Source organism: Equus przewalskii, chromosome 5, assembly GCF_037783145.1.
Source record: "Equus przewalskii isolate Varuska chromosome 5, EquPr2, whole genome shotgun sequence".
Taxonomy (NCBI): Eukaryota; Metazoa; Chordata; class Mammalia; order Perissodactyla; family Equidae; genus Equus; species Equus przewalskii.
In genome coordinates this window covers 31,904,262-31,914,007 of record NC_091835.1, presented here as the reverse complement: position 1 = coordinate 31,914,007, position 9,746 = coordinate 31,904,262, and the positions used below count along the sequence as shown (strand labels likewise).

Genomic DNA, 9,746 nt, shown 5'->3' with positions numbered 1-9,746 from the left:
AGCCTACGCTGCTTTGCTCCCCCTGCCTCCTAGGCAAGTCCCTCTCCAGAAGCAGCTCCCATTACCATCTTTTGCAGTCACAACTTAGGAGTCCTATTCCCTGCCTGCCTCACCTGAAAGATGGCTGGGGCCCAAGGGACTAATGAGCTCTCCCAGAGAGAGGTAAGGGCCTTCTCCCTGCGTCACCACCCAGGAAGCATCACCATAGCAACCCCAGCAGCAAACAATGCTGCCTGGAAGATCTCCCCTACAAAGCTGCCCCTCCTGGCAATCAGGCCCAGAAGAAGAATGGCCAGTAACCCGAGATCAGCCAGAGGGTGCAGTAATCCATCCCATGTCCGAGAGCCCTTCCTGCAGGTAGGGGGTGGGGCCCTATAGGCACAACCTACCTTTCTGCACCCTACTGGGCTAGGGGTTGTCCCCCTGGGGTGGTTTATGTTTTCTCCCCAGCAGCAGAGCTGGCCCGTGAGCTTTCCGCGGTCCTCCTCTCTTAGTCCTGTGATACTGTGAACACAGAGGTCAGAACAGAGGGGAGGAGATGCCTGGTTATTACATCTCCCAGACCTACCCTCTGGGGGATCATGTAGAAATTACTTAGGTGAATGGGCCCTAGAAACAGGTGAGGTTTTGGAATCAGAGAAGTCCTAGGGGTGGTTAGGAGGGAGAGGCATTTTGAAGAACATAGTATCATGAGTAGTGCAGACAGATGGCTCATGTCCCAGCTCTGCCACTCATTCACTTGGCACCTTGGGTAGATGACTAACCTTCATTGTGTCTTGGATTTTGTTTCTTTGGGATGGGGACAGTAACACCTGCTCCTAGGGCTGTGAGGGTTAAATGAGATGTGGATAAGGATTTAGCACAGTAACACATATTTGCTACTGTTTATTTCATGGGAGATGGGGTGCAGAAATGGGAGGGAACCAACATTCTAGATGCTTCTATATTTGCTTATATTTTAATGAGAAGTGGGGGGAATGCACTGATGATGGAGAAACAAGGAACAGGAGGAGTCTGGGATAGAAAAGCACCTGGCCCCACTCTCTGGAGAACGATTACCCCTCTACCCTTGGTTCAGTAAGGGGCATTCTCCCTCAAAATTCCCTCAGGCCTGCTGTGCCCTCTTGTGCAGGGGCAACAAGATGGAGAGGAGGAGAGAAGAATGGGAAAATCTAAGTTGAGGAAAGAAGGTGGGCGATCAAAACCTGATAGATGGAAAGAGAACAAAAGAGAAATCCATGAGAATAATACAGAGCAGTCATAACTTCTGATAGGCAGGCAGGCACAGAGAAGTGGTTCCCTGCCTGGCTATCAGTATCCTAATGAGCATCCTGGGTCTGAAGGAGGCTGGCAGCTTGTTTTCCCTGCAACTCCTCCTGGGAAGGGGAGGCAGGGTGCCCCTCAGGCTCCCTTTTGTCTCTCCCTAGATGGTCCACGCCCATGAGTCTCCCTCGACCTACCAAACGTGGGCTCAACGTGAGTTCCTTCTCCCCAGTGAATCCTGGGAATTGCCTGGCTTCACCAGCCAAGCCTACCACCAGCTCGCCCTGAAGCTGCCACCCTGCACAGAAATGAAGTCCAAGGTGCGTCACCGACTCATCCAGCCTTGGAAGCCTGCTGCCCCACACACCTGGGGCTTCCACACGTGGCTCGATGTGGGGCGTTTGCCGGCCACCTTTCCCACCAGCTCCAACAGGCCATACGATAGCAATGTCTGGCGCTGGCTGACGGACTCCAGGGCCCACTGCCGCCCCCCAGCAGAGCCTCCCATCCCCCCTCCCTCCTGGATGGGTCAAAAGAGCTTTCTGACCTTCATCTACTCTACTCCTATCTTCCTGGACCCAAATAGGAAGAACCAAGTGATTTTCAGGACGGTGAAGGAACTAAGAGAAGTGGAGAAACTCAAGCTGAGGAGTGAGGCAAGGGCACCTCCACTGGATGCCAATGGCAACATCCTGCCCCCAAAGAACTTCAAGAAGTAAGAGGAGCTCCATCCTCAGTGAGCTCACCCAACCTACCCGCGTTCAGGTGACCCCTCCCGCTCTCTCATGTCTAACTTGGTACTCCAACCTTCACATGTCTGGCCATCTGCAAACCAAACTCTTTTCTGAGTGTAGCTGGAGGGAAAGGATGCAAGCAAAGGAAGGACAGCCAGGGAAAGGGCTTAAAATTTAGGGGGTACAGCTATGTACTTAACACCTGCTAGGCCCTGGGGATACAGAGAAATGTCCTTCAGTCCCTTCCCCCAAGGAGCTTACGACAGGCAGATATGTACATACACGCGTGGAAAGACAGCTACCAACACAAGCGCACACGCACTCAGTGCCCAAAGTGTGAGACAGATGGGGGTGTTGTAAGGATGTCAACTGTTAATGGAAAGACCTGAGAGCTGGAGTCAGAGGCTTGGATTAAAGTCCACACTGTGCATTTTGGCAAATTGCTTAGTTTTTTCAGACTCAGTTCCACCATTGATAAAATAGGGATGGTAAATACCATGCCTCCGTCAATGGGTGAAGATAAAATGGGTTAATGAATTATGAAAGCACTATACCAAAAAATAGATGTTATTACAGAAATCCAGGAGAGGGCGGGATTGCCGTGGGCTGGAGCGTCCCCCCAGGGGCTTCGTGAGGAAATCGGATGGAGGCTGGAAGGGTAAGTAGCCTTTGGAAAGGTGGAAAGGAGGAGCTGGAGGGTTGACTGGTGGGAACAGAGACAGGAATGTGAACAGAGCTATGTGAGCACCCACAGTTCTCCCCTGCCTGCCCGTGGTGAGAACTCACAGGTCTCTCCATCCTGTGTCGAGTCTAGGCGCTGGGCACGAGTGGCAAGAAAGCAGGAGAGGAATCAGGAGAGAACGTCTCAAACTCCAGTCCCAAGGGCGTTGAGGGGCTGGAGACGGGGGCTGTGGAGATTTTTAAGCTTTAAAAAGAAATGCCAACAGTCAGTGCTTTTGAGGGGAGATTACTCAGGACCTTGGCTTCTCTCTGCTGTCCTTGCAATGAGGATTATTGATTGCTAACATGTGCAAACACTAGGCATCCAAAGGTGAGTGAGACTTAGATCTCTCCTCAGAAGAACTCACAAATGGCAGTGCCAGATGTTGTTGTAGTCACTTCAGCTATATTACTGAATCCTCCCACTACCCTCTGAATAGAAATTGTTATTATCACCCCATTTTACAGATGGGGCATCTGAAACACAGAGAGGCCAAGTCTCTTGCCCAAGTTCACAGAGCCAGCAAGTAAGGCAGAGGTAGGATTGAACCCCAGGGAGGTCAGCTCCACAGCTGCGTTCTTTTTTTTTTTTTGATGAGGAAGATTAGCCTTGAGCTAACATCTGTGCCAATCTTCCTTTATTTTGTATGTGGGATGCCGCCACAGCATGGCTTAATGAGCAGTGTGTAGGTCTGCACCTGGGATCCGGACCCACAGACCCTGAGCCGCTGAAGCAGAGTGTATGAACCTAACCACCAATCCACCAGGCCACCCTGGTGCTGCTCCACCGGAGCTGCATTCTTTTTTGTTTTTTTAAAGATTTTATTTTTTTCCTTTTTCTCCCCAAAGCCCCCTGGTACCTAGTTGTATATTCTTCGTTGTGGGTCCTTCCAGTTGTGGCATGTGGGACGCTGCTTCAGTGTGGTTTGATGAGCAGTGCCATGTCTGCGCCCAGGATTCAAACCAACGAAACACTGGGCCGCTTGCAGCGGAGCGGGTGAACTTAACCACCCGGCCACGGGGCCAGCCCCCCGGAGCTGCATTCTTAACCACTATATGCCACTTCCCTTCTTGTCTGACCAGGGAATCAGACAAGTTCACAGCTATTTCTAATATAATATAATGTTCTATAAAGGCAGTACAAGAAAAATACACTTATTCACATAAAGAGCTGAGCACAGTGCTTGGCGTACAGTAAGTGTGTGTGTGCAGAAGCAGCGTGGCCTCTGGAGGCAAACAGATCTAGGCTGGGATCTACCTGAGTCCGTCACAAGCTTGCCGCACCGCCTTAACCACCTCAGATTCTCTGAGCCTCACTTTCCTCAAGAGCGTATTGGAGATGTGCTTGGTGCCTTGCGGGGTGGTCAGAGATTGAAGGCACAATGCTCGGCACATAGACAGGCTCCAGGCTCTGTAAACCGGGTCACTATTCCTGCAGTGTCTCCACGAGAGAAGCATCCTTGTTGCGCGTGTTGCTGCTGTCGGCCCAGCCCCTGGAGCCAGGAGACAGGAGTGAGTCTCAGGCAAGGTTTTGCTGTTCACAGAGAAGGGAGTATTTGAGCTGGACCTTGAAGGATGTGTCCAAGTTCACCAGGTGGGAACAAGGAACAGTGGTGGGAGGAAAGGCTCCTCCAATCCTGCTGTTCCTTTTGAGCAGCTCCATCAGGGGTGAAAATAAATTGTTAAAAATTACTCAAGATCAGTGAGAGAGCACATTCTGAGCATGAGAGACCCAGAGGACTTCAGACAAGGTCTAAGCTTCAAGATGCTCACCATCATGTTGGGAAACAGAACATTTATCTGCAAACCCAGCTGTTCTCAACTCTGGTAGCACGTTAGAATCACCTGGGCTTCTTTACAAAATGATGAGGTTTGAGCCCCACCCAGAAGATTCTAACTTACCTGGCCCAGGGGCAGCCTGGGCCCTGGTTGTTTTATTTTCTGAGGAAGATTTGCCCTGAGCTAACATCCGCGCCAATCTTATTCTACTTTGTATGTGGGTTGCCGTCACAGCATGGCCACCGGTGGGTGGTATAGGTCCATGCCCAGGAACCAAACCTGGGCCACTGAAGCAGAGTGTGCTGAACTTAACCACTAGGCCACAGGGCCGGCCCCCCTGGTATTTTTTAAAAGCTCCCCAGGGTGATTCTAATGTACATCCAAGCCTGAGAACCTCTGATGTAAACCAAAGACAGCAAATAGGGGGAATCTGCTGAACCAGGTGCAAAGCAGATTGAACCACACCCCAAAGCATGTTGAACCATAGGAAATTTGCCACCATCCAACTATGTTTTTAAAAAGCCAACTTCCCACTGTTGAACCTCATGCTACAGGCCTGTAGAAGAGGGATCCATCAGACCAGGTGTGGGCTGGCAGCAGGTCAGAGCAGGAAGGGCTTGTGGATATCATCGCATGCACCAGTGACAAGAAGGGGCCCTTGCGCTGAGCTCGCCCTTCCCGCTGGCACTGCGTCAGTGGAGGAGGTAGAACTTGAAGGATTGTTAGAATCTGGTTGTTACACACTGTGTGTCCAAAGGATGGAGGCTTGGCCATCTATACAACATTATTTCACCAGCCTAATGCCAACACACACACACGCATGCACGCACACGCACACATGTACACACACACAGGGCAGGCCATCGGTACAGACAGATATGCAGTTAGGAAGAGAAATGGTGGGCATTCCCTCTGGCCTGATGGCTCACTAGCTTGTGGAGGGCAGCACCACACTTCCCCTTCTCAGTCCTTCCACCGTGCCTGGATCTCTCCTTTGACCTCTCTGTTCTCTCCACACCCCTCCCCCCAACAGGTACCGGCACATCTCAGCTGGTGGAAGGTTTGAACCCCGCGGCCTCCAGCTCATGCCCAATCCACTTCCAAATGACTTAGCCAGGAGCTGGCCCTGCCCAAACCCTCAGCCTCATTACCAGGAGAAGGCACTGAAGCTGGCCTTGCTGCCCAGTGCACCCCTGAGCCAGGACCTTGTGAAGAAGTACCAAACCCTGATAGAGGACCGGGTTGCCTTGCCCCTCCACCATCTCTCCAAGGCACAACCTGGCAAAGCCTCAGTGAGAAAGAGAACGAGAAGACCTGGATACATCTAGAGGAGCCTCCAGATGGGTGGGGATCACGGTGAGCACACAGACCTCCAGGCTCCAGTGTTCTCAGCCAATGCACCTTCAGCAAGGGGCCTTTGGGGTGGCTGAAGGACTCTGGCGGCTGCAGAACAGAGCCTCTCCACCATCCCCCCAACTTCAAGCCACCTCTGTACCCCAGGCTCCTAGAGACTCTACTGAAACTCTCAATTGTTATCTGTCTTCTTTGGAGGACTCTCTCATAGCAGGTGCGAGGACTGGTGGGGGAATAGAGCAGAGAGGGTTCCAGTTCCTAGGGACAGACAAGGAGTGGGGAGGAACAAGGCTGTGTGTGTGTGTGTGTGTGTGTGTGTGTGTGTGTGTGTGTGTTGGGGCAGGGGAAGAGGTGCTGTAAGAAATATGGGTAATAAGAAGTTACCTCCATTCCCATAACCCATTTGGAACAAGACTGGGATTGGTCAGGGTATGGGAAGCTTCTCAGGCAAAAATAACCTCAATTCCACCTCTCCCTGGACCATCTGATGTCTGGACAAAGAAGAGAAGCAACTCTGCTGGGTTGCAGTTCCCCCGCCGGGGTTGGGGGAGAGGAGGTCAGGCCAAGGCTGGTGCTAGAGAATGGAAGAGTCAGGTCTGGGGAAAGCTGACCAGGCCTCCATGGAGGGACAGTAGAACAAAGTAGACAGTCAAGGTGAAAGTCAGAGCGGTCACCCCAGAGCATTACTTTAGGGCCTTGGCCTGTGTTGCAGTTGACCCCAGACGCTTTTACGATGGAGGGGCCAGAGACAAGTGACCTAAAGTGGAGGCAGGCAAAGTGCATTGGTCAGAAAGGTGCTGACCCTGGCAGGGTGGAGACCCGGTGGGAGAGGGCCTGCGGGAGGTCTGGTGGAGATGGCAGCTGGGAGGTGGCTGGAGAGGGAGCCACCTGCCTCCTCTTGCCCCATCACACCCCAAGTTGGTGATCTTCCCTAGCTGGGCTTCTCTTGGCTTTCTGCCCACTGCCCTCTTACCCTCCTTTTTGCAAGCCCTGTGGGCACCTGGGAATCAAAACACCAGCAGAAGGGGCAGCCCCGTGGTTGAGTGGTTAAATTCGCGCGCTCCACTGCAGCATCCCAGGGTTTCACAGGTTCAGATCCTGGTCGCGGACATGGCCCTGCTCATCATGCCACGCTGAGGCCACGTCCCACATGCCACAACTAGAAGGACCCACAACTGAAAATATACAACTACGTACTGGGGGGCTTTGGGGAGAAAAAGGAAAACAAACTAAAACAAAACAAAACGCCAGCAGGGCTCCAGCCCTGGTTTAACCACTAACTGGCCATGTGACCTTCGGAAGGTCATTATTCCCCTCAGACTTTCAGTTTCCTCATCCGCACAATGGGAGCCCCTAGGGGATAAATAAGTGAAATAAATAAAATAACGTAAGTAAAGAATGTGCAAAGTATCTGACACATTGTAGGCCCTCCAGAAATGAAGCTATCAACTATTATTCACAGAATAACAGTAATAAATGGGTAGAAAACGATTCAGCCATAAAGAGGAGCGAAGGACTGATACATGCTACAATGTGGACGAACCTTGAAAACGTCATGCTGAGCAGAAGCAGCCAGACACATAAGGCCACCTATTGTGTGATTCCATTTATATGAAATATCCAGCATAGGCAAATCCATAGAGACAGAAGGTAAACTGGTGGTTACCAGGTGCTGGGGGAGGGGGGAACAGGGACTGATTACTTAATGGATACAGGCTTTTCTTTTGGGGTGATGAAAATATTTTGGAACTAGATAGAAGTGGTGGTTGCAGAACATTGAGAGTGAAAGAAATGCCACTGAGCTGTACACTTTATTTATTTATTATTATTTTTTTTTGGAGGAAGGTTAGCCCTGAGCTAACATCTGCCACCAATCCTCCTCTTTTTGCTGAGGAAGACTGGCCCTGAGCTAACATCCATGCCCATCTTCCTCCACTTTATATGTGGGACGCCTACCACAGCATGGCTTGCCAAGCAGTGCCATGTCCGCACCCGGGATCCAAACCAGCGAATCCCGGGCCTCCAAAGTGGAACGTGTGCACTTAACCGCTGTGCCACCAGGCGGCCCCTAAACTGTACACTTTAAAATGACAAATTTTATGTTATGTGAATTTCACCTCAATTAAAAATAGTTATAATAAATAGGGTGTATATGGAGAGTTTCCAAATTTCCCTCCAGTTCCAAATCTGTAATTTTATTCCACATTCCTTCTCCATGCTACCTCTCCCCATGGAATGTTCCCGGGGTGGGGGGGGGGGGCGTGGATGGGGAGGACCAGAGTTGAAGGGTCAAGGAGCATTTCCAGAGTTCTCCAGAGGATTGCTGGGGCTCTGGGAACGTACCCATTCTCCCCACTCTGGATCAGGAATGATGGTGGAAAGGCAGAAGTCCCTTTACATAGGCCCCTAACACATCAGAGCTGGGCAGGCCCTTAGGAAACAAGTCGAACCCTCTCAGTGTTCAGATGGTAAACAAAGGCCCTTCGGAGTGGCTTGCTCCAGGCCACATAAAGTCTGGCAGTCCCTGCCCTCCTGGTGGTAGAACAGGAGGCACCGGGCTGGGAGCTAGGACTCCAGGGCCTGTGTTGTCATCCTGCTTCTCAGGCTACTTGCCCATGATGTCACCTCCACAAGGAGAGCCCTGGGGGTACTTAGAGGGTTAATATGAAGATCTGGGGGGTAGAAGGATGAAGGCCATTTCTTCAGAGGAAGCTGCCCACTCTTTGGCACGGAGCTAGGGCAGAGCAGGAAGGTAACCTGCCCTTACCCAGACTCCTGCCTTAGCAGACCCAGACCACCTGAGGCTGCTAGCCTCACGTCAAAAAGACTTCCACCTCACCCAGCACCTTCCAGCTCTGCCCTCTGGACAGCAGCCTCCTTCCTGCTGGGGGGAGGGGGGATTATAACATTATCAGGGGCTCCGTGTCCATGGGCCAGCCAGAGATACAGAAACCAGACTGAACTCCAGGAAGCCATGGAGATCTGAGGGACAAAAATAGCATCCATACGTCCTCCTGGGCCTGGGGCTTTTCTAAGGCAATCCCCAGCTCAGCCTGCCAGCAACCATGAACACCACCCCCTCCCCGCTCCCTCTCACATACACTAAGGAATATGGAGTTCTTGAAAACCTTTAGTGGGGTAGAGTGGGGGTGGTTCCTGTAACCTGGGCCTGCCTTAAAGACCTACTCTTTCACCACTACTTTTGAGAGTTGATCTGAGAGGGAAGCAGGGATGGACGCCCCTCCCCCGACATACCCAGCACCACACCCCCCAGAACACCCTGTGCTCTGCTGAATGCCACTATCTTCATGGACACTAATTAATCCCAGCACAGAGGCCTTCAAAGCCACTTCTGGGTCAACACCTCCCCTCCCGCAACCTCCCTCTCCCTAAGCCTGGTATTGGTGTCAGGAGCTGGGTTGCCGAGGCCAGTTCAGGTTCCTGAGTTGCTCGGGGCCTGAGGAATGGTGGCGGGGGGTCAGCGAGCACTGGAAGCTGTGGGAGCTGGGAAGTCCTAGGGGAGACGCAGGGCCGGCCACATGCCAATCACGGTCTTCAGTCTTCATTCTTCAGCTGGCTGTCTGCCAGGGTTGTTGTCCTAATTGCCATGCCACATTGCTGCTCCCTGAGATGACAAATCAGAGCCGAGATCCTCTCTCCCTGCTCTAGACTCGCTCCCCACCTTCGCTGGGACTCTGCCTCTCGTTTCTACTCAGCGCTGACTCACTTGCGCCAAGCCCTTTGTCTTCTTGCTGCTCTTCCACCTCTGAGCCCTGTTCTCGTCGTACTGTCCCCTGAGCCACATACATTTACCCCTTTTGTGACACAATGTAAATAATTACTTCTGCCTATTTATCATTATATTTGGTGGTTTCTGTGGCTGTTCACAGAGCTGTC

The 9,746-nt window shown here is 51.9% G+C and overlaps 1 protein-coding gene across 4 annotated transcripts; it reads left to right on the top strand.

Moving 5' to 3' along the window:
• The first annotated feature begins 237 nt into the window (after positions 1–237).
• On the top strand, positions 238–7,232 carry TEX52 (testis expressed 52). Of its 4 annotated transcripts, XR_011540259.1 has the most exons (4): positions 242–357; positions 1,428–2,028; positions 2,574–2,655; positions 5,530–6,025. XR_011540259.1 is itself a non-coding variant. In XM_070620486.1 (3 exons), the coding sequence occupies exons 1-2, from the start codon at positions 289–291 to the stop codon at positions 1,980–1,982; spliced, it is 624 nt and encodes a 207-aa protein (XP_070476587.1). In that variant the 5' UTR covers positions 238–288; the 3' UTR covers positions 1,983–2,028; positions 5,530–7,232. The 4 variants fall into 4 exon arrangements, 3 of the variants coding, with proteins under 3 accessions (XP_070476587.1, XP_008533940.1, XP_008533943.1); XM_070620486.1 differs by lacking the exon at positions 2,574–2,655 and having other exon boundaries at positions 238–357; positions 5,530–7,232; XM_008535718.2 differs by lacking the exon at positions 2,574–2,655 and having other exon boundaries at positions 1,428–1,978.
• The last annotated feature ends 2,514 nt before the right edge of the window (positions 7,233–9,746 follow it).